This window comes from Bubalus bubalis, chromosome 18, assembly GCF_019923935.1.
Source record: "Bubalus bubalis isolate 160015118507 breed Murrah chromosome 18, NDDB_SH_1, whole genome shotgun sequence".
In the NCBI taxonomy this organism is placed as follows: Eukaryota; Metazoa; Chordata; class Mammalia; order Artiodactyla; family Bovidae; genus Bubalus; species Bubalus bubalis.
This window is the reverse complement of record NC_059174.1, coordinates 64326278-64351471: the sequence shown is the minus strand read 5'-3', so window position 1 is coordinate 64351471 and position 25194 is coordinate 64326278. Positions and strand designations below refer to the sequence as shown.

The window sequence follows — 25194 nt, the reverse complement described above, 5'->3', positions numbered from 1 at the left end:
AGGAGGAAATGACAACCCACTCCAGTATTCTTGCCTGCAGAATCCCATGGACAGAGGAGCCTGGCAGGCTACACTCATGGGATTGCAAAAGATGAGAATGAGCACGCAGGCACTGGAGCACAGCCCCTTAAGGCAGAGGGACTTCTTCCTCTGTGAGCCCAATTCCATATCAGTGTAGTCAGCTGATTAAAGCAAACCATTTTCAGTTTGCTAGATGTTTGCAACCAGAAACACATTTTATTTTTACATCGAAGTTTCTGATAGTTTAAGCCAAAAATATTCAACCTTTATTTTTAAACACTGAAAACCATTGTTGGGGAGCTCAAAGAATAAACTAATAAGTAAAACGTTCTTGTTTAATGTATTTCATGGGGCTTTCAATCACTTGGATAAATATTCATGTTTTTCTTTATCTTTTCAATTTAGGATGAAAGATTTCACTTGAATGGGATTTTTTAAATTTCCATTGGAAATACACTGGCCTGTTTAAATAAAAAAGTTTTGTTGTTTAGTCACTAAGTCATGTTTGACTCTTTGTGACCCCATGGACTGCAGCACACCAGCCTTCCCTGTCCTTCACTATCTCCTGGAGATACCCAAGGCCATTGAGTCGGTGATGCCATCCAACCACCTCATCCTCTGTCATCCCCTTCTTCTCCTGCCTTTCACATTTATTCATGAGGTTTTATGGAAGTTGTAGCTGAAGATGTTTGATAGGATTAGAATAGGTGGGGCTTCCTGTTTCTGACCAGATACTCTTTGTTTCCTGACTAGATTAGGATCTTGAGATGAGAGGGGTGGGGCTGATTACATTTATTTGATGGTTCATTTACACACCTCTTTTCATTTCCAGTCCACCCAAGGAGAAGAAACAACCACAGGCGCTGGGAATTAACCTAGAGAGTTCATACCAGATTTCACGGGAGGTAGGCTGTTCTTTCCCCTTCCTTGAAAGTCAAACGTTTTACATTTGTACGTAGATCTGAATTTTTGTGTTAGAAAGTGGTGGTCCCAGGACGTCCCCAGTACTTTCAATGGCCTTGAATCCTCAGCACCATGGCCCGTGGTTCGGTTCTGACTTCACTGTTTTCTGTGCTCAGCTTGCTTGTCTGTTCTCTAGCGGAGCCCTTCTGGGCCCCACGGTCTTGGCACCGGCTCATTGCAAAAGTGCAGCTGAACTTCTGTTCCTTTTTTCCCTCAGTTTAGCTCTGTTTTATATGCCAATGTCATATCTGTATCCATTACCTTCATCTTCTTTTTAGTCGCTGAGTCGTGTCCGACTCTGCGACCCCTTGGACTGAGGCCCGCCAGGCTCCTCTGTCCCTGGGATTCTGTAGGCACGAATACTGCAGTGGGTTCTCATTTCCTCCTCCAGGGGATCCTCCCAACCCAGGGATCAAACCTGTGTCTCCTGCACTGGCAGGCAGATTTTTTACTGCTCAGCCACCAGCGAAGCCCCCAAGATTGTTTTTGATAATTTTGTTTTTAAATTTCTGGGGGGTAGAGGGTCTTTTGTTTCTTTTTTTTTTTTTTTCGGTCTGGCTCCACCATGCACACCATGTGGAATCTTAGCTCCCTGACCAGACTGAATCTTCACCCCCTGCAATGGGAGTATGGAGTCTTAACCCCTGAACTGCCAGGGAAGTTTTTTTTTTTTTTTGGCTAGGGGGCATGTGGGATCTTAGTCCTCCAAAGTGAAAGAAAGTGAAGTCGCTCAGTTGTGTCCAACTCTTTGTGACCCCATGGACTGTAGCCCACCAAGCTCCTCCATCCAAGGAATTTTCTAGGCAAGAGTACTGGAGTGGGTTGACGTTTCCTTCTCCAGGGGATCTTCCCGACCCAGGGATCGAATCTGGGTCTCCCATACTGCAGGCAGACGCTTTACTGTCTGAGCCACCAGGGAAACAGTTCTCCAACCAGGCATCAAACCTGTACTCCTGCAGTGGAAGCATGAAGTTCTAACCATTGAACCACCAGGGAATTCCCAATGATTTTTTTTAGAGCAGTTTTAGTTTTATAATACAATTGAGAGGAAAATACAGAAATTTCCCATATGCTTCCTACCTTATCCATGTATAGTCCCTCCCCCATCAACATATATTAACCGATCATTATCAACAAAGTCCATGGTTTTCCTAAGGGTCTACTCTTTCTTGTTTGGGTTTTTTCCTCCCTTGTTACCTATTTTTAAGGGTTCACTCTTGTTATTGAACATGCTTCGGGTTTGAACACACATGTAATGACATAAAACCATTAACATAGTTCCATACAGAGTATTTTTCACTGCCCTAAAGACCCTTCATGCTCTCCTGCTCTGCCTGTTTATCTCTCCCTTCCTCCAACCCCCTGGCAGCTAATCTTTATTTATTTGACTGAGCCAGTTCTTAGTTGCCACTGAATCTTTAATTAAGCCACAGAAGAACTCTTAGTTGCAGCAAATGGGATCTTAGTTCTCTGACCAGGGATTGAGCCCAGGTTCCCAACATTGGGAGTGCGAATCACTGGACCACCAGGGAAGTCCCGAAACTAATCTTATTATCGTCGCCATAATTTCCCTTGTTCCAGAATGTCATAGAGTTGGAATCATGTAGTATGTAGCTCTTTCACATTGGTTTCTTTACTTAGTAATATGCATTTAATTTTCCTCCACATGTCTTTCTATGATGATAGCTTATTTCTTTTTTGCTCTGAATAATATGCTATTGTCTGGATATATCAGTTTATTTACCCACTTACCTATTGAAGGACATCTTGGTTGCTTCCAAGTTTTCCAATTATGAATAAAGCTGCTGTAAACATCTGGTCCAAATGACAATGGAGCCGAGGTTGAGAAATCCTTGTTTATATGAATAGGTAACATCTACTCTGTATCCTCAAATTATGAAATTTGTCTCCTTTTTCATTTCTGTTTAAAAAATGAATGAATGAGAATGTAGGGTTTTACTTCTTTATACATTTTGAAATAACATATTTACAGCTACTTTAGAACAGTCTTTTAGCAAAAAAAATTTTTTTTAATCATCTTGCATGACTTTTGCCCACTATGAAAGAATTTTTTAAAACAAATTACACTAGGGATTTTATACATTTTTTGTTTTAAAAAGAGGAACATAAAAAAAAAAAGGAACATGTCAATGTTTAATTTTGAAACTACAAATTGTATAGAAACTGTATTCTTAAAAAATATCTTTTCCCTCTTACTTGTTTCTCTAATCCTTATAACCGATATACTGTTTCTACTAATTGTCCTTCAAGAGAACGAAGTTACCTAAAAAGGGAGCAATAAGGAAACACAAGCATTAGAAAAACTGAAAAAGAGGTCAGAAGGCAATTATTACTTGTGATAAAAAAATATCCATTGAGCAGAAGTTGAACAAATGACTCCAAAATCTGTGAAAGTAGGAAAATGTTTACTGGTAGCAACTCAGAAAAGATGGATAAATCAGTAACTTGTAAGAAAAAGTGAAGGTACAAAAAAGCCTTTGAACCATACTTTTGAGATATTAATTCTTTTAAAAAAATAAATAAACCGGGAGGGAATTCCCTGGTGGTCCAATGGTTAGGATGCTGCACTTTCACTGCCATGGACCCGAGTTCAATCCCTGGTTGGGAAATTCCCTGTCAGGTAATACTTTCTTTTTAAAATGCAGAGAAGAATGAAAGATGAAACTAAGATGTCTTCACAAAGAAAGACAAATACTGTACAGTATCACTTATATGTGGAACCTAAAAAATACAACAAACTAGGGAACGTAATAAAAAAGAAGCAGACTCAGATACAGAGAATACACTAGTGATTAACAGTGGGGAGAGGGAAGCAAGGAGGGGCAAGACGAAGAGGGGCAAGCTATAGGTGTGAAAAGAGCTACAAGGATATGTACAAGGATATTACAACATGGCGAATGTAGCCAATATTTTATAATAACTATCATGGAGTACAACCTTTACAAATCGTGACTCACCATATTGCACACCAGTATGGCTTCCCAGGCTGCTCTAGTGCCGACGCAGGAGACGTAAGAGCCTTGGGTTTGATCTCTAGATGCGGAAGATCCCCTGGAGGAGGGCAAGCTCCCCACTCCAGAATTCTTGCCTGGAGAATCCCATGGACAGAGGAGCCTGGCGGGCTACAGTCCATGGGGTTGCAAAGAGTCGGACACCACTGAGCGACTTAGCACATACATATGACACACCTGTAACTTATTAATACTGTACAACTACACTTCAATTTAAAAAAAAATGAAAATAAGGGACTTTCCTGGTGGTTCAGTGGTTAGGACTCCATGTTTCCACTGCAGGGGGGCATAGGTTGGATCCTGGGTTGGGGAACTAAGATCCCACAAGCCACCTGGGTCAGCAAAAAAAAAGAAAGAAAGAAAAGTAGCTATTTATTATTTTTTAAATTAATATGTATATTTTATTGAAGCATAGTTGACTTACAGTGTTTCAGTGCACAGCAAGGTGCTTCAGTTATATACACACATATATTATTTTGTTATTATAAGATAATGACTATCATTCCCTGTGGTGTACAGTAAACCTTTGTTGCTTGTTGTGTATCTATGTTTTTAAAATTAGAAATCTAGCTTTCTATTCATACTAAGTCAAACAAGTGAAATCAAGATGTCTTAAATTTTTTAGCTAGGCAAATATGCCTACATTTCCTAAAATATATATATTATATTTTACTTACTATTTATATATTTGTATATGAAAGCCTTTCTACTACACTTGATAAAAGCTTGAGAAAGAACATCAAATAAAAAGAAAAAGTAGGTATTATTAGAAATAGAAAAGAAGATGTCCTCAGAAATTGAAACTACTAAGGCCAACCAGTCCATCCTAAAGGAAATCAGTCCTGAGTGTTCATTGGAAGGACTGATGCTGAAGCTGAAACTCCAATAGGTTGGCCACCTGATGTGAAGAGCTGACTCTTTTGAGAAGACCCTGATGCTGGGAAAGATTGAAGGTGGGAGGAGAAGGGGACGACAGAGAATGAGATGGTTGGATGGTATCACCGACGCGATGGACATGAGTTTGAGGAAACTCCAGGACTTGGTGATGGACAGGGAGGCCTGGCGTGCTGCGGTCCATGGGGTCGCAAAGAGTCGGACACGACTGAGCGCCTGAACCGAACTGAAGTGCACTGAGGGCAAAGGGCGTGCACTGCTCTCCCCAGGCTTCTCCTGCCTGGATTCTGCCCTCCTGGTGAAGGGACCTTCTTGCGGGTGACATGGCCCGTTTCCTGCCTCGCTTCCCCGTCAGAGGGAAGACTGTGGTTTGAAGAAGTCAGAGCAGTTCGAGGAAATAGAGGGACCCCGCCTTCTCTGATGAGGCAGAAAATCCAGAAAGACGCCCTCTCAGGATCTTTTCTTGTTTTGTTCTGGGTCTCAGGCTGGGTTCTGAGAAAGGTGGCTGTCCTTCCTGCCCCCATTTGGCAAGTTTATGCGTGTGCACACCCGCTTACTTGTGTCCTAGTCTTTCGACCGCGGGGACTGTAGCCCGCCAGGCTCCTCTGTGCATGGGATTTCCCAGGCAAGAAGACTGGAGTGGCTTGCCATTTCCTCCTCCAGGGCATCTTCCCCACCCAGGGATCAAACCCAAGTCTCCCGCATTGACAGGTGGGCCCTTTACCCCTGAGCCATCTGGCAAGTTTATGGACCACTGCAAATCAGGCTGAACTGACTCAGAGACAACCGTGCCTTTGAAAACTCTCACGGGTGAGAGGCATGAAGGCGGATTCCTGGAGGGGTCTGCAGGTGGCTGACCGACGACTCTGCTTGTACACAATAGAGCCTGCACCGTCGGATCCTTAAGAAACCTTTGATTGTAGCACCTGGGCTTGCCTGGAGGCTTAGTGGTCAAGAATCCGTCCGCCAATGCGGGAGACATGGGTTCGATCCCTGGTGCGCGAAGATCTCCCATGAGGAGGAGCAACTAGGCTCCACACCTCCCTCCCTCCAACTAAGCACCACAACTACTGAGCCTGTGCTCGAGGGCCCGGCAGCTGCAACTACTGAAGTCCTCGAGCCCTAGAGCCCCGGCTCCACAAGACGAGAAGCCTCCACAATGAGAAGCTTGCTCACAGCTAGAGAGCAGCCCCCGCTCCCTGCAAGTAGAGAAAAAGCCCGTGCAGCAAGGAAGACCCAGCACAGCCAAAAATAGATAAATAAATAAAATTATTTTTTAATTATTAAAAAAAAAGAAAGAAAACTTTGATTACTGTACCTGTAAGTCGCTTCCACTCGTTTGATGAGAAAAATAAGCCGATAGTGAGATGTCTTGTCCTTGATCCTTTTTTTGCACTTTCGTAGTTATTTGTGCCATACTAAGTCTCCTCTGTTGTATCTGACTCTCCATGCACGTGAGGCTCCTTTGTTCAGGGGGTTATTCAGGCAAGAATATTGGAGTGGGTTGCCATGCCCTCCTCCAGGGGATCTTCTGACCCAGGGGTCAAAAATGCATCACCTGCGAGACCTGCATTGTAGGCAGATTCTTTACCGCTGAGTGACCTGGAAAGCCCCCAGAGTTATTTACTGGAAGGCAAAGGATTACTAGTAGAATCTCAGGATCAAGGAAATGTAAATTGTGAGAGGTCAAGGGAATTCTATGGGTTTATGCCACCCAGCGGGGTTGGCCCCTTTCCCAACAGGGTCCCTCCTGGGACAAGCAAAGGCTTTTCTGAAGGGTCCAGGCAGTGCTCCCTATACAGGAGGACTGGGCAGCTCCGGACGTCCTGTTTTTCATGACTTTTTTCTGTTTTCCCTCAGCTCTTCCTTCCTGAGACCACCATGGCTCAAAAGGAACAGGAAATGAAAAATATCCAGGTGAGTTTTTTTTTTTTTAATCCAAATCATCATCTCAAACAAGCAGACATGTCATCTGTATTCCCATTCCTCAGAATTAACCTCCACTAACCTCTATGGCAGTTTCTCCTTCCCTCCTCCATCCCCTCTCCCTCCCGCCTTCTTCGATAGGCTCCACAGTTATCTGGGGCAGCATCCTGTGTTTGCACACCCTGAATTCCCTCGGGTCTCACCAACTTCCCTTAATCACCGATGACTGTGACATCCTTTGCTTACTGATCTGGGAGACAATATCTTATTTCTCACACGTCAAAAGGAGGGGTGCCCTTTCCCCCTAGTAGCTCAGTTGGTAAAGAATCCGCCTGCAATGCAGGAGACCTCGGTTCGGTTCCTGGGTCTGGAAGATCCCCTGGAGAAGGGATAGACTACCCATTCCAGTATTCTTGGGCTTCCCTGGTGACTCAGCTGGTGAAGAATCCTCCTGCAATGCAGGAGACCTGGGTTCGATCCTTGGGTTGGGAAGATGCCCTGCAGAAGGGAAAGGCTACCCACTCCAGCCTGGAGAATTCCATGGACTGTGTAGTCCATGGGGGTCACAAAGAATCAGACACGACTGAGCAACTTTCACTTTCACTTTTCACCATTTCCCCAAACCAAGGAAAGCTGATAAACTGGGGCATGTCACAATCCAATTTCCACGCCTTGTGAAAAACAGATTGGAAGGCATCAGTTTAGAAGCAGCGAAAGAGTAAGGATGTTGTTGTTTAGTCATCAAGTCATGTCCAATCGTTGGGACCCCATGGACTACAGCACGCCAGACTTCCCTGTTCTTCACTGTCTCCCTGAATTTGCTCAAACTCATATTCACTGACTCAGTTATGTCATCCAACCGTCTCATCCTCCGTTGTCCCCTTTTCCTCCTAGAGTTAGGATGCTAGTGCCTTGTTCTAAATAAAGGAACGGATTTATTTGAGTCAGTTCTAGTGAGGTGGGTGAGCCTAGAACCTGTTATACAGAGTGAAGTGAGTCAGAAAGAGAAGAACAAATTTTGTATATAAACGCACATACATGGAATCTAGAAAGATGGTACTAATGAACCTATTTGCAGAGCAGAAATAGAGATGCAAACATAGAGGAGAGACTTGTGGACACAGCAGGGAGAGGAGAGGGTGGGATGAACTGAGAGAGTAGCATTGAAATATATACCGATTTTACCATATGTAAAACAGATAGCTAGTGGGAATTTGCTCTGTGCTCTGTGACAACCTAGAGAGGTGGGAAGGGGGAGGTTCTAGAGGGAGGGGACACCTGTGGCTGTATACCTATCGCTGGTATATGTTGACATTTGGCAGAAACTGACAAGATTGTAAAGCAATTGTCCTCCAATTAAAAAAAATTAAGAATGGTTAAAAAAAAAAAAGATCATAGGTACTTCTCTGGTAGCCCAGTGGTTAAGACTCTGAGCTTCCACTGCAGAGGGCACAGGTTCGATCTCTTATTGGTGAACTAACATCCTCTATGCCTTGTGGCACAGCCAAGAAAACTGCAAAGAGCTTAGCATGTAATAAATCATAATTATCTTAAAAAAAAAAGATATTGTGGATCAGTGAACAATGGGGAAAATGGAGACCGCCAAATAGATCTGAGAGAGGTTTAGCAAGTAAAATCGATGGAACTGGATAGGGTTTGTAGAAGCATAACCCTGAGGCTACAGCTCATCGGCAAGATATTTCAGGTACAATTAATTTTCTCCCAGACACAGCAGTCATAGAGAGGCTTCCCAGGTGGCTCTGTGGTAAAGAACTCATCTATTAATATAGGAGCCATGGGTTCAATCCCTGGGTTCAGAAGATCCTGTGGAGAAAGAAATGGCAACCCACTCTAGCATTTTCTTTTTTAGTCTATTTTTTTATTGAGGGATAATTGCTTTACAACACTCCAGCATTCTTGCCTCGGAAACCCTATGGACAAAGGAGCCTGGCAGGCTACAGTCCATGGGGTCGCGAAGAGTTGGACACAACTTAGTAACTGAACGCACATAACATTCAGTGAATAGCATACACAATTCCATCTTGGCTCAGTGGAAACAAATTCCTGTTTACCAGGCCTCTGGATCTGGGGGTATTTTTCTGCAGGTCAGGAACTTGTTACAGGGAGGCGTGACCTTTGAGGATGTCGCCGTGGACTTCACACAGGAGGAGTGGCAGCGGCTGAGTCCTGAGCAGAGGGACCTGTACAGGGATGTGACCTTGGAGAACTACAGGAACCTGGTCTCCATGGGTGAGCATGGCTCCTTGGGGAGCGTCACTCAAAACCTGAAGCCTGAACCTCATGGCACTCACCCCGAGTAGCTTACCAGTTTTGTGTGTTAGATGCTATTTGCTTTGGATATGTTCATGGCAGGACAGAGATTAGGGCATGTGAGGTGCACGTGGGCTAAATTTAAGGAACCCTCCATCTCAGGTTGTGTAAGTACCGTGAGGACTAGGACCTCTTTCAGTTTTGTGGGTGGGGGCCTCTCGCTCCACCCCAGTTCTGGCCCTGATTTTTGGGAAAACATCATCCTCCAAAAAAAAAGCATTTGAAAACTGTATTTGGATTGACAGCCCCCAGGCATTCCTAGCTGTATCTTCCCCATCTGTTCCCTCCACCAAAGGTTGACACACAACACCCACACTCACACCAACACACACACACACAAACATTCCAACACGTTTGAACACCCTCAGACACATAGCACTAACACACACACTCACAGAAACACACACACAAGCACACGAACATTCCAACAGATGAACATCCTCACACACGGTACTCACACAAACACATATACAAACACACAAACACTCCAACACATAGGAACACTCTCAGACACACGGTACTCACACAAACACACTCATGGAAACACACACAAACACACACCATGTTCCCACAAAAACTCAGACACTCAACTTCAAACTGTATTTTCCGTGAACAGGAGGAGAGGACTCCACCAAACCGGAAGTGATCTTGAGGCTGGAAAACAGTGAGGAGCCGTGGATGGTGGGAACGCAAGTGCTGAGGAGCTGCGGTCCAGCAGGTACATAACCAGGAGAGGGAGGGCTAAAGTCACGTGGATGGAAGTCATCCTTTTTATTTTGGTCACACTGCACCCCTTGTAGGATCTTAGTTCCCCGATCAGGGATTGAACCCGTTCTCTCTGCACCGATTCCTAACCACAGGATGGCCAGGGAATTCCCCCCACCCCACCCAACCTCTTAGAAAAATCACTAAGTCCTTTAGCCTGAGTGGACCAAAATCACATGGAAGCTACTGACGTTTTTTTTGTAATGAGAGAATCTCCAGGTATTTTTCTCCACACAGCCATGTTCCTTAATTTTAACCTGAATTTTCCTTTTCGAGTAAACTCTGTTTCTCCTCTCTTTGGGCTCTCCTCTGCTCCCTGTGCACTCAACTGTGAAGCCCCCTGCACTCAAGTGTTTTCTTTAACACAAGGGCCTTCTCTTATAAGGGCATGATCACAGTACAGGGGTTGACATTGGGTACTCAGCACTGAAAGTAATGCTAGTATTTGTCTATAAACATCATTCAAATTTCACGAATTTTCCCAATAATGTGCTTCATAGCAAAAGAATTGAAAAAGTTGGATCCAAAATTCAGCTGCTTAACTTATATGGGAAAAGAATCTAGATAAGAAATCTGTATGTATATACAGATGGACCTCCCTGGTGGCTCAGACGATAAAGAATCTGCCTGCAATGCAGATGACCCAGGTTTGATCCCTGGGTTGGGAAGACCTGCTTGACAAGGAAATGGCTACCCACTCCAGTATTCTTGCCTGGAGAAGAGGAGCCTGGCAGGCTATAGTCCATGGGGTTGCAAAGAGTTGGACACAACTGAACAACTAACACTTTAACTTTCATATGTACAGATTGTATATATATACACACATATATGTGTATCTACTTTTGTATATGTATTCAGATATATTTTGAGTATGTTCAGAATATATTTCAGACATATTCAGAATCTGAAAAAGAATCACTTTGGTGTACACCTGAAATTAACACAGCACTGAAAATCAACTGTACTTCAATTTAAAAAATTAATCAATAAAAGCAAACCGCAAAAAGAACAAGATACAGGACTTCCCTGGTGGTCCAGTGGTTAAGACTTTGACTTCCAATATAGGGCACGCAGTTTTATACCTGGTCAGGGAACTAAGATCCCACATGTTTCGGGGCATTGAAGCCCACATGCCACCACTGGAAAAGCCCACGCCCTGCAGCAAAGACCAAGTGCAGCTCAAAATACGAGAGAGAACATGATATTACATACAATTATATGCACACAGCAATTCATAAATATTAGATTATCTAAGTTTATTTTAAAGCTTCCTGGTAGCTCAGCTGGTAAAGAATCTGCCAGCAGTGCAGGAGACCCTGGTTTGATCCCTGGTGGGGAATATCCCCTGGAGAAGGGCATGAGAACCCACTCCAGTATTCTTACCTGGAGAATCCCCATGGACAGAGGAGCCTGGTGGGCTACAGTCCATGGGGTCGCAAAGAGTGAGACATGACTGAGCACACACATGTTTATTTAGGAAAAAACTAACCAGAATGCACACATTGCAGGTAACTTTGAGTATAAATCTGTCATGGATCTTAAGCTCTATTTATCTGAAACTAAAGATACGGTTGCTACACAACACGTTACCTTCAGTAAGCGGTCGGCAGGTATTCAGCTGTGGTCAGTTGTCATAGGAAGTCCTGTTTTTGATCATTCTTGATCAGTATCACCTGAGGTTATATCTACTCCTTTAGTGTTCCTCCATAAAGTTTCAATTAAGTTAATTTCCCACAGACTTTACACCTGAAACCAGAATGATCTCTTCAATAGAGAATTTACAGTACCTCATTTCAATCATGTGAGTGGGGAGATTCACACAGAACATTTCTCTGTATTCTTTAAAAAAAAATTCTATTTATTTATTTATTTTTGGCTGTGCCGGGTCTTCGTAGCTGCACAGGCTTTTCTGTAGTTGCAGCCAGCAGGGGCTGCTCCCTAGTTGCGGAGCTTGGGCTTCTCGTTGCGGTGGCTTCTCTTGTTGCGGAGCTTGGGCTCTAGAGCAGGCGGGTTTCAGTAGCTGTGCACACCACAGGCTTAGTTGCCCTGTCGCATGTGGTATCTTCCTGGACCAGGAATCAAACACGAGTTCCCTGCATTGGCAGGAGGATTCTTATCCACTGTACCACCAGGGAAGTCCGTTTCTTTGTATTCTGTTTTAGAAAAAGACTGGGCCATTGAAGAGCAGAGTTGGAGATTCCAGGACATAGAGCGGAACCTCAAGACAGAAGCTGTATCCGTCAACCAGGAGACACTGACTGAGCACAAAGATCCTGAACGTGACAAAGAAAAATTCCTACCGAGCATGGACAGTGTTCCTTCGAGGGTCAGACTCCTTGAAGGTGACTCACGCGGAAAACATTTGAAACATAGTTTAGGTAAGAAAAGCTATGTAAAAAATAATACGTGTAATATATACAAAAGAAGAATTGGCAATGATCCATCTAAACTTAAAGAAAACCAATTTTTGTGGAATGTCCATCAAAAGTCACTCAGTTCAAAATCATACCTTCAGAGTCCCTTAAGGACACAAGCCATTGAGGAATCCTTTGGACATAATACACATAGACAGGCATTCAGCAAGAAGAGAAGGATTGATGAACATCAGAACACTAATACAGGAGAAAAATCCTATGAATGTGATGAATGTGGAAAAGTCTACAAGCAAAAGCCCAGCCTTGTCCAACACCAGAAAACTCATGTTGAAGAGAAACCCTTTGAGTGTCAAACATGTGGGAAAGGCTTTTCCTGGAAATCCTCCTGCATTAATCATAAGAAAATTCACAATGAAGAGAGAGCCTATGAATGTGATAAATGTGGGAAGTCATTTAAACAGGGCTCAACCCTCCTTCAACATAAAAAAATTCACACTGGACAAAAACCCTACATCTGTAACGACTGTGCAAAAGCATTCATCTACAAGTCAGATCTTGTCAAACACCAGAGAACACACACAGGAGAGAAGCCTTATAAATGCAAGGTATGTGGAAAGGCTTTTGCCCAGAAATCCAATGCCATTGACCATGAGAAAATCCACTCTAAGGAGAGAGCCTATGCCTGCGAGCTATGTGGCAATACCTTCATCCAGCAGAAAAATCTCATTCAACACAGAAAAATCCATACTGGAGAAAAATGCTATGAATGTGACAGATGTGGGAAAGCTTTCTTCCAGAAGTCCAATCTTCACAGCCATCAGAGAACTCATAGCGAAGAGAAGACCTACCAATGTCAGGAATGCGGAAAATTCTTTAGCTGGAAGTTAGGCCTCCGCCTGCATCAGAAAATCCATACCAGATAGAAACCTCATGAGTGTTCTGAATGTGGAAAAGTCTTCCTTGACACGTCGTATCTTATCAAACACCAGAGAAGAATTCACAACAGATACACACTTCCTGCACATGAAAATAGGGGAATGCTCCCCTTAGAAGCTCGCCTAGAATAGTCCTCCAGGAGTTCCCACTGAATGATCGGTAAGAACACTCTTATCGGAAGGCAGCCTGGGGGTGCTGTGTATCCTTTGAAGACTGATTTTGTTTATTGTTCAGCAAATATGAAGTACCCTTTGTATACCAGGGATACTTTTAAACATTGACAATGTAGCAATAAACCAAATTGGCAAAAATGCTCATGGAGTTTTTTCCTAGTGAATACAATCTGTGGTATCCATTTTTAAATTTTACTTATTTATTATTATTAATACACCTCTTTATTCTTTTTTTTTAAAGATTTTTTAAAAGATGTATTTATTTATTTTTGGCTGTGGTGGGTCTTCGCTGCGGCACTTGGGCTTTCTCCAGCTACAGGGAGCAGGGGCTGCTGATCGCAGCACCTTCTCTGGTTTCCGAGCAGAGGCTCCAGGTGTGCAGGCCCAGTATTGTGGTGCACAGGCTTAGTTGCCCTGAGGCATGTAGGATCTTCCCAGACCTGGGATCAAACCAGTGTCCCTTGCATCGCAAGGTGGATTCTTAACCACTGGACCACCAGGGAAGCCCTAAAGATTTTTCAGCATGGACCATTTTTTAAAAATCTTTATTGAATTTGTTGTAATATTGTTTCTATTTTATGTTTTGTTTTTTTGGCCAATAGGCATGGGGGAACCTTAGCTCCCCAACTGGGGGTCGAACCCACACACCGTGCATTGGAAGGTGAAGTCTTTTTAAAATTTAATTTAATTTTTAATTGTATTTATTTCAGCTGCCCTGTGGGGCATGTGGGATCTTAGTTCCCCCACCGGGGATTGAACTCATGCCCCCTGTATTGGGAGTGTGAAGTCTTAATCGCTGGACTTCCAGGGATGTCCCATGTATTTTTTTAAATATAAATACTATCACTAATTGGGGACAATAAACATAAAATGGAACAACATAGTTGCATCACTAAAATGCCCTGGATGGATTATATTAGTAGTAGTATTTATTTGTATTAGTATATACTAGTATTTATTTGGGGCTTTTTATTTGGGAACATGATCTGTTAAGTCAATACATTTAGCAACCCAGGAGAAGTATACTGAAAGTACCTGGTAAGTCTTCAAAGCTGGGAAAGAAAGAGGGACAAATAGATGTTTCACAGCATAAAAATCTCTGCCCTCCTCCCCCCTTCACTTTGTTTTCCAAGAGAACAGGGAGATAATTCATCTCTCTTGTGAGCAGGAGGAAAAAGCCCAGAATGGCTGAGTCCACCCACTGTGAGCTCCTAGCTTCCTGTGCCGACAACAGATTGGTTCTCGCTGAGGGCATTCACCATCTGCCTCTGCAGAGACTGGATTCTGTGCTCGAACGGAGTTCAGGGTGGACAGAGAGGCACTTTCTGTGCCAGAGAAATTGATGGCACTGGTCTTTAGATAGTTGGATATTTTCAGAAACTGATTTCATGATCCCAGTCCTTGGCATCTCCTGTATCTAGAAAATCACTAAATCCCTTCATGGTGACATCAGCTCCTCAGGAGCAGCAGAAAATGTTTTGTGAAGTAAGTGCTTGATTGCATTGAGCTCCCCCTTCACCGAAATCTCACATATTGACCTTCCCCCACTGCCTCTTTGGAGCAGTCTCCCAGAGCTATCTGACGTGCTGTCTCCCAGGCCATAGTCCTCATTTTGTCTCCAATAAAACTTAACTCATAGCTCTTACCTTGTACATCTTTTTTAGTTGATACCTGGAACCAGTCTGTCCATGAGTTTCATGTATTTTTTTTCAGCATTTATTTGGGGCTTAGTCACAGCATCTGGGATCTAGTTCCCTGTCCAGGGGTCAATTCCGGGCCCCCTGCATTGGGAGTGTGGAGTCTTTGCCTCCAAACCATCAGGGAAGTCCGCATGCATTTTTGCTGCTCACTGCCATGCAGTATCTTACTCCAAGTCTCACACATGTCTGCTTACCAAAAGCAAGGGAGCCTGGAAAATAACATTTTTAGCTAACCAGACTTTGCAACGCAGGAAGGTAAGCTAGAAGAGGATTAAAACGGGTGTTAGTTAGATTCACTCTCTGCCGTGGACAGTCCACCCATGGAGATGGAGGTCTTCAGAAAGCTGAATTCCACACGACAGCAGAAACATCTTCCTGCTTCACAGAATACAACCATCCCTCATTTAAATGGGAACACACTCACCCTCTCTCCCTTGGGCAAGTAAGTCTTCTGAGTCATTCCTTTCCTCCCTAAATGATTCCAGGTTCAACCATTACCTTGTCTTTATAGCTTGTAACCTGGAAAGTGAAAGAAAGTGAAAGTGAAGTCGCTCAGTCGTGTTCAACTTGCGACCCCATGGACTGTAGCCTGCACCAGGCTCCTCCATGCATGGGATTGTCCAGGCAAGAGTACTAGAGTGGGTTGCCATTTCCTCCTCCAGGGGATCTTCCCGACCCAGGGATCGAACCCAGGTCTCCTGCACTGCAGGCAGGCGCTTTACCCTCTGAGCCATCAGGGAAGCTCTTGTAACCTGGAAATTAGCATTTAAACACTGACAGAACACAATAGATGTCACAGTAGGGGGAAGAGATAAGAATAAGGTGAAATCTTTTCACTTTCATTTTTGGATTAGACAATAAATTGAGTGACAAAATATTATATTATGGATGGTGACTGGAGTGCTCTTGGAGCAGGAGATGGCCCCAGGCTAGGCATTTACAACTGGCCTCCTGCTCACACCTCCTGGGACCTTGCATTCATCAGCAGCCCCCTGTGTACATTTCCTGAAGCAAGAGACCAGCGGGCTCCGGGACTACATATTCATGACCGGACTCCTGTCTCAAGATCTACACCTTGGTATAAAAACCAGCAATGGCAATAGGGTAAATCACCAGACCTTGGGCATTTTTATGGCAGGGACAGACTTGGACTAAACACTGTAAAAAGATTAAGAGATCACTCACCTCCCATCCTTGGGGCAAGGGAGACAATGTTGTTCAGTTGCTGAGTTGTATCTGACTCTTTGCAACCCCATGGGCTGCAGGACACCAGGCTCCCCTGTCCTTCCTGAGTTTGCTCAAATTCATGTCCATTGAGTTGGTGATGCTATCTAACCATCTCATCCTCTGCCACCCCTTCTCCTTGTGCCTTCAATCTTTCCCAGCATGAGGGTTTTTTTAATGAGTTGGCTCATCAAGTGGCCAAAGTATTGGAGCTTCAGCTTCAGCATCAGCCCTTCCAATGATTTTCTTTAGGACTGAGTGGTTTGATCTTGTTGTCCAAGGGTCTCTCAAGAGTCTTCTCCAGCACCACACGTGCGCAAAAGCCTTCATGGGGTCAAAATATCAGAGGATATTGCCAGGCCATAATGAGCCTTTGGCCACCTGGGACGAAGAACCAACTCTGGAAAAGACCCTGATGCTGGGAAAGATTGAGGGCAGGAGGAGAAGGGGACGACAGAGGATGAAGTGGTTGGATGGCATCACCGACTCAATGGACATGGGTTTGAGCAAACTCTGGGAGATGGTGATGGAGAGGGAGGCCTGGCATGCTGCAGCCCATGAGGTTGTAAAGACTCAGGACTTAGTGATTGAACACACACAATATTGAATAATGGGTCTTGCTTCTCCCAGAAGCCTTCACTTTGAGATCCATCTCAGCTGAAGGGTGCATGTGCACCCCAGGGGAGGGTCCTGGGGTAGGTCCAGTGTGGAAAAAGAGTCAGATCATTGGGTAAAGGTAAACAAAGACCCAGAAGGCCTGTCCTGTATAAACGACCTAACTGCCTCGTACTGCACTGCTCCTCTCTAGAACGCCACATCCTTTCTCTGGGTGAGCACCTCTGCCTTGGTTCTGCCTTAGCTACGCACAATATTTCTCTGTGTACTCTCCCACTTGTTGCTGTGCTATGTCTCTAATAATAAACTTTGTACCTGTACTTACAGTTCTTGCCTTGGGGACTTCCCTGGTGGTCCAGCTTCCACAGCAGGGGGTACAAGTTCGATCCCTGGTTGGGGAACTAATATTCCCACCTGCCATGAGATGTGCCCTCAAAAAAAAAAAAAAAAAAAAAAAAACCTACAAATAACAAACGCTGAAAAGAGTGTGGAGAAAAGGAAACCCTCCTACACTGTTTGTGGGAATGTAAATTGGTACAGCCACTATAGAAAACAGTATGGAGATTCCTCAGGAAATTAAACATAGAGCTGCCATATGATCCAGCAATCCCACTCCTGGGCATATAGTCAGACAAAACTATAATTTGAAAAGATACACGCACCCCTATGTTCACAACAGCAGTATTTACAACAGCCAAGATATGGAAGCAAACTAGATGTCCATCACCAGATACATGGATAAAGATGTGGTACAAATATACTATGGAATATTCAGTTCAGTCGCTCCGTCGTGTCCGACTCTTTGTGACCCCAGCAAAGAGTGGACTGCAGCAAGCCAGGCTTCCCTGTCCATCACCAACTCCTGGAGTTTCCTCAGCCGTAAAAAAGAGTGAAATCCGGATAGACCTAGAGATTATCACACAAAGTGAAATGAGTCAGACAGAGAAAGAAAATATCATGTATCACTTACTTGTGTAATCTAAAATATGACACAAACGAACATATCTGTGAAACAAAACCAGACTCACAGACGTAGAGAACAGACCTGCGGTTGCCATGGGGGATGAGGGGTGGGAGAGGGGTAGACTGGGAGTTTCAGATTAGCAGATGCGAACGGTTCTATATAGGATGGATAAGCCACAAGCTCCTACTGCGGAGCACAGGGAACTATATTTAATACCCTGGGATAAACCATAATGGAGAAGAATATGAAAAAGACTGCATGTATGTATGACTGAATCACTTCACTCGAGCAGAAATGAACCCAACATCGTAAGTCAACAAATAACTAAAAGATGATTGCTCACCACGACTTTCTTTTTCAGATATTGAGCTTTCTTTACCCTTGACAGTGCCCTGAGGGAGAAGAAAAGAAATGTGCAAGAAGGCAAAGATAACTGGAGGAAAGGGACGGAGGATGCGGACGTGGAGGGAAGATCTGGAGGCAAAGGGACGGAGGATGCGGACGTGGAGGGAAGATCTGGAGGCAAAGGGACGGAGGATGCGGACGTGGAGGGAAGATCTGGAGGCAAAGGGACGGAGGATGCGGACGTGGAGGGAAGATCTGGAGGCAAAGGGACGGAGGATGCGGACGTGGAGGGAAGATCTGGGAGGGAAGCTAGGAGACCTCGGGAAGTCATGGGTGAGGACATGAGAGAGGAAATTACATTATATATAAAGGGGCTAAATGAAAATCAAGCGTCCAGGGAATCATCGGATGTTGCAGATCTCTGGTATCCACGAAGCCCAGGAGTTTTCCTTGAGCTCACTGCCGTCAAGCTTGGTTTACGTAAATCAGCACGTGCGACTCCACCTTTGGTTTCAGGAGTCAGGGGTGCTATCCTGGTGTGAAGGAGACTTTGACCTTGGAATTGATGGCCTTCCTTCTCGTGGCATCTGTAAATGCAATGGGTTTTAGAGTTACTGGTTTTATTTTTTCATTTTAATTCATCTGTACTTGTTATGACTTTGAAAGCAGAATATGACTTGAGCCCTACATTTCCATTCACAAAACTTGGCTGTTACTTTTTAAAGGGCTTTACAACATGCTGAAAGGTTGTTGCTGAACGAAGAGACGCCAGGATTCTTGGCCTCCAGAGGAGAAGAATTCAATCTGGGGCCAGAGACAAGGCTTGATCACTCAGAGCTTTTGTGTAATAAAGTTTTATTAAAGTATAAAGGAGATAGAGAAAGCTTCTGACATAGGCATCAGAAGGGGGCAGAAAGAGTACCCCTCTGCTAGTCTTCAGCTGGATGTTATATAATCACTAGCAGTGAGGAATGTCTTAAAATTCAGAATGGCACCAGGCCCCCAATCCATAAGATGCATTTTGGGATAATCTTGGCACCAGATGATTCATCCCAGGCCATAAAACGGTTGTCTTGAATCTTGTAGAAGGGCAGATTACCATACAAATAGTTTCGTTTACATAGATTAGGGGAACCATATCTGAGTATAACATACTGGTTTGTCAAGTAGGTTCTGAGCCATTAGGCGGAACGACTTGAAGACAGAGTCTGGGGTAAATGCACAGTACATTAACATAGCTTAAGACAAACATTTCCATAAGAAAAATGCATTGGTTAACTCAAGGTTTGAGAATAGTTAACTTCAGGTGAAACCAGGTGTCATTATGGCAACACAGTATTTTAAGAGAAACCTCCTTTTACATTTATATAGAGAAGGAAAAAATACTGCTAGTTTGTTTCCTCCTGCCGCTTAAGAGAGAGAAGAATGTCTGAGACTTGCAGCCTATGTCCTCCGTTTGGAGACCTGGCCTTCCTGCCTGTTACCCTCTCAGTTTTAAGCCTGAGTAGGCTTACAGAGTTATTGCTTTTATTGCTTTCCCTGCCCTTCAGTGATGCCCAAGAAGGTCAAACACACATGTGAGAAGTAGAGAGAGCTAAGTAGGTGAGGTAACACATTGACAAGCACATTATTTTGGACATTATGTGTAAACAAATTTATATTTCATAGTTATGTATGCAGGATTGGAAGAGAACACAAAAATACTAATAGTGGAATTATTGACATGTTTCTGTTTCTTTTTTAAAAATTCCTTTATTTTTAATTCTTTTTTTAAATTAAAAAAATGTGTTTCTTTTTTATACAGTACTTTCTGTCTTTCCCCCTTAAATGCTAAAAATAATACTTTTAAAACCCTTGTGCATAGTTCTGTTTGCTTCCTCCCACCTCCTCTTTGCTGCATCTAACTGTGTAAACTTGTCCTATATTTTATACATCACCGGATTTTTTTTTTCCTTTTTTTTTTTGTTTTGTTTTAGTTCCCCAACTAGGGACTGAACCTGGGTCCCTGGCAGTTAAAGCCCTAGGTCCTAACCACTGGAACCCCAGGGAATTTCCCACCAGGATTAGTTATTTTTTTCCTCACCAGGACTTTATCTCTTTGTACTCACAAAATCCTCTCAACTTTCACACCCTTACTCCTATGCCCCACTGACACTCAGTACTGTGAGACTGTTTAAGCCTTGGCTACTAGGTTACGTTATGCATGTATGAATATTTATAGTCTTATTCATATTAATAACTTCAGCAACATTTTAAGATGCTTTTGAATTTTCAAAATCAACCTCATATAATTTTTTAATATACTCAATTTCCCATTAATTATTTCCCTGCAATTCCTGGAAGAATGTAAAAATACAGTTGATTGTACTGTAAAATAGCAAATTTTACCAGTAATCAGTCACAAAACTTTGTGAAGCCCAGTCAATGATACATGTATTGGTTGGGCTTTTATTTTAACACATTTACAACGGAAAGGTATGCATGCGTGTGAGGAACTTGAAAACACACAATTAAAATCCTTTACGTAAAGCAAAAAAAAAATCTTTTACATAAAACAAACAACTCATATATACACTAGTGAAACATATGAAGATACTCTTCACAGCAAAGCAGCGGCTCTTGTATTTTCTGGAACACCAGATCTCTGTCAATTACTGAGTCGCGCCCCCAGTTTCTGATTCAGTTGGTCTGAAACGGGATCCAGGATGGTTCATTTCTAACCAGCCTCCTGCTACTGCTGCCACGGCAGGACCAGCATTTCGAAAACCACCCCATTAACACAAAAAGCGATTTTCCAATCTTACAGGCTAGGACGACCCATCTCAGTTTGAGCTTCGGGGTCTGCTGCAGAGTTAGCATGGTTATTTCCCATGAGAAGTTTCTGTTTGAACTTCACTCTCAAGCTCCTTGTCTTCTCATCTCTGGGTAGAGTTCAGAATCTTCCTTCCACAGAGAAATAGGGGCTGGGTGAAGCAGGCAAGCAGATTTGTGCGAGTCATCTCTTTCTTTCCGTTTTTTTTTTTTTTTTTTTTTAAGTTAAACCTCATTCTTTTTAAAATTTTTGTTTATTTTTACTTTTCGGTTGCTCTGGGTCTTCGTTGTGGCGAGCAGGCTTTCTCTCATTGCGGTGAGCAGGGGCTCCTCTCCAGCTTCAGTGAGCAGGCGTCTCCTTGCGGTGGCTTCTCTAGCGGTGGAGCGTGGCCACTAGACGCTGGAGCATCAGCAGTTGAAGCTCCCAGGCTCTAGAACATAGGCTCAGTAGTTGTGGCCCACGGGTGTAGTTGCTTTGCAGCATGAGGGATCTTCTGGACTAGGAATCAAACTTGTGTCCCCTGCATTGGCAGGCAGATTCTTATCCACTGAGGCACCAATGAAGTCCAGTCATCTTTTTCTTAGGCCTCTTGAGGGATCTCCCCTATCTCCACTCTAAGTGATAATTCCTTGCCTTTCTCAACAGCTCCTGAAAGATCTCATCGTGAAAAAAAAAAAAAAAAAAATCTCATCGTGCATACAAAAGAAGACATACCCAGTGTGAAGCCTAGTCTCCTGCATCACGGACTCTTGGATTTCTGATACTAGTAGGTCATGGTACATGACCCAGGCCTGCTTCTGAAAGTCGTAAACATCGCTGATGTGATGGCCTGAATCTGGGGGGCTCCCGAGATGGCTGATGACACGGATGAGCTGGTAGGCATTTCCTTTTACCCTTCAGCTTCAGTTTCTGTGTCCTCCCTGTCTAAAATTCCAGGGTTCGTATCAGAACCCAAAGCACCAAGGGAGTCCCTGTGATCTTTCTGATGATCCTGGAAGTCCTTTTCTGTGTATTCCTGGGCACCCAGCTCCCTGACGCCTGGAGGTGATTCCCTTCAGGGGAATTCCTTGACAATTCTTTTCCTATTGCACTTCTGCAGTTTTTCAGCCATGCCTTGAGATCTTTCTACAATCCTGTTTTCATGAGCCTATAAAAGTCTTCAGTGGACTCCGTGACACTGCCCACATCTGCTCTACGAATGCCTGGCTTTCTCAGATCTCTTAAGGTCAGGATTTTCAGGTGCCTCTTGGAGCTGAGCCTCTCTGAGACGTGGTGTGGGCTGCTAGTAGGTTCTCTTGCATCTTCACAGATCATAAGTTATGTGTGTTCTTGATCCATGCCTGAGTCAGCGGCTGGCAGCTCCTTTTCTGCCATTTCTGAAGCTGTTATATTCCGTTTAGGACCATTTTCCAGGTCTCTCTGCTGCTGTTCTTGGCTTGACCCTTCAACGATCTTTCGGAACATTAGTGGTTCAGCATTCTTTGCCAAGGAATCACTGGATTCTGAGACCAACTTCTTTGAAGATGACAATGGGGTGAGGATCTCAGAAACCTTCTCTCGAAGACTTCTAGCATTTTGGAGTCCCCGGGAGGTGTGTTACTGGTGTAGGAAAAGGTAACTTGGTGCTCTCACTGCAATGAGAAGATGAGTTTAAAACTTTAGGAATAGCAACTGGTTGGTTATCCTTCACTAGCAACCAAGCATCATTAAAGCTATAGCGTTTCAGACGGATGATGAGCACTCTGGGAAGCTTACTGAATTTGTGCATTGCAACAGATGTCTCGTGGGTGCATTTGCTACAGCTACACTCAAGGTCTTCTGCCCTAAAGAAAAGATCAGAAGAATTCTGAATAGAGGATGGTTGTCGTTTCGTTTCTTAGGGAAGGTTGATAGAAAGATAATGACTTGCCTCTGTCCTGAGAACAACCTGTCCACAGGCTTTACAGATAATGCAGCGCTGCCATTCAAAAGGTAGCCACAACAGGACAAACGAGTGTCTGGCAGGCAGCGTTATCCGCATACATCTGTGAAGATGAATTGCCATCCCCGGTTTCCGCTCAGTCTTCAAAGTGGTGGTTAATTTTTCCATGTCTTCTTTCAGCTGCTCTAAACAGTATCCTAAAAACTCATAAGTGTCGTACTGCACCTTGCCGGAGAAAGTCTCTGCGATGGCTGAAATAGCATTTTTGATGTTGACAAGTAGCTCTTTCTTGCCCTCCAGATTACAAATATCTTTTAAAGCAAGTAGCTGGGTCAGGCACGTAATAAAAGCAACAAAGGGAATTTTCTCCTACGATATGCCCTTCATGAGTAAGTCATCAGCAAATGAGGGAATCACAAACAGTGATTGTAAAATTGCATTCATGTAACAGGTGTTCCCCACGTTGGGGAACCCTTGCCAGAATTCTGGGTGAGTGTCAAAGTCATCCCATCTTAGGTCACATTGGCTATATATTTGTTCTGATGGAAACTCCAAACCTGTTTTGCAAGAGAGAGCCTGGATTGAAACAACAGTCTGAGCTAGATTGGCATTTTCAGTAGAGATGGTCTTGCATGTAGATCCACAGGTTGAATTTCTGTTTTTCTTGACCTTCTGAATGCCACAGTTCATCCTTGTTACCTTCTGCATACTCAAAGGAATCGGTCTTCAATTTCTGTTTAGTTCAGGGTTGCTTTCTTTCAGAGACCCTTCATTCATCTCTCGACCAGGTGATAGCATTTTTTCCCTCTTTGTTCCTTGATTTTCTAAGAGTCCTGTTCTGGCAAGTGTTGGTGACTTGAACAAAGTCATCTTTGAAGGGGAGAGAGTTTCATTTGCTTTTTCTGTATTAAAGGGTGCATCGCAGGGCTTGTCACGGACTTGGTGAGATGGAGTTTTGTCCGTTTCCTTCTGTGTGTTCCTCCCACCAAAAACACCCCAATCACGATTGTGTTTCATGGGTGGCTGGGATTTGTTTTGACAGACTGCGTCCAGAAAGGCCTTGAACTGTTCAGGTCCCTGTAGGATAATTTGTTAATGAACAAGCAGCTGTTGTTTTGCAGAGTTAAAGGCAGACAGCTTTGTCTCTTTCCACAGTGTGTAAGGACCACACTTGTAATATTGTTGCTGAGCTGAAAAACCCAGATGAATCCTTCAGAGTTGAAGATGACTGCCAGGCTAATTTACTTCTCTCCGTCCACTGTTTCCACAAGAGCTTTTCTCTCTTGCTCCAAATGTGAACAAAGCCGTGTATTTTTAGAGGATTCATCCTCTTCTTTGCAAGGAAAACTTATGTAACCTGAAGAAAAAAAGTACACACATATACTTTAGTCTAGAATGTATTATCAGTAGTGGAAAACCCTGTGTAATAAAATTCATTCTGTGTTCTCCTTAGGCTTAGCTAAAAGACGCTTTTGGGGGACTACTTACATGCTAAAGCTATGGCAGTTCTTGGGCTTCCCTGATGGCTCAGTGGTGAAGGGCCTGCCTGCGGTGCAGGAGCTGAAGGAGGCGTGGGTTCGACCCCTGGGTCGGGAATATCCCCTGGAGGGCATGGCAACCCACTCCAGTGTTCTTGCCTGGGGAATCCCAAGGACAGAGGAGCCACAACAAGTTGGACGTGACTGAGCGAGTTGGAAGCGTGGCAGTTTTCCAGAAGACATAGATTCAGAATACAGTTTTGGATTTTCCTGGTGGTGCAGTGGATAAGAATCCACTTATCGGACACAGGCTCAATCCCCCATCTTGGATCTCACGTGCTGTGGAGCAACTGAGTCCATGCTCTAGAAGCCACCACAATGAGAAGCCCGTATACTGCAATGAAGACCCAGCACAGGCAAAAATAAACAAATAAAAACTTTTAAAAGAAAAAAGAACTTTAAAAAAAATATAAGCTCTTTCAGGGGGCTGTTAGGCGGGGCGGGTGATGAAGGATGGCTTAAAAGGTGGATAACTAATGTTACCCAGTCATGCTGCTGAATTTAGGTAAGCCAAGAGGGATTTCTATATCTGGTTCTGAGTTTTCTTTCCTGTGGCATTTAATTTTATTTATCATATCATGATCACACAGAATGAAGTCAACTAACCAATTAAACCTGAGTTTTATAGCCAGGGAGAAGAGGAGTCTTAGGATCGGGCC

At 43.7% G+C, this 25194-nt stretch overlaps 2 protein-coding genes and 1 pseudogene across 2 annotated transcripts; 1 reads left to right on the top strand and 2 right to left on the bottom strand.

Annotated features, from left to right (window-relative positions):
- Window positions 1–861: 861 nt before the first annotated feature.
- ZIM3 (zinc finger imprinted 3) lies at window positions 862–13547 on the top strand. The gene is given in 5 exon segments (XM_044931734.2): window positions 862–926; window positions 6771–6827; window positions 8942–9086; window positions 9784–9885; window positions 12095–13547. Coding segments are annotated over 4 exon segments (1563 nt in total). The 5' UTR covers window positions 862–926; window positions 6771–6791; the 3' UTR covers window positions 13375–13547.
- Window positions 13548–22393: 8846 nt separating this feature from the next.
- On the bottom strand, window positions 22394–23705 carry LOC112580447 (ubiquitin carboxyl-terminal hydrolase 29). The gene is given in 5 exon segments (XM_044931735.2): window positions 22394–22638; window positions 22641–22682; window positions 22685–23046; window positions 23048–23135; window positions 23138–23705. Coding segments are annotated over 5 exon segments (1305 nt in total).
- Window positions 23706–23723: 18 nt separating this feature from the next.
- LOC123465128 lies at window positions 23724–24324 on the bottom strand (annotated as a pseudogene).
- Window positions 24325–25194: the final 870 nt, after the last annotated feature.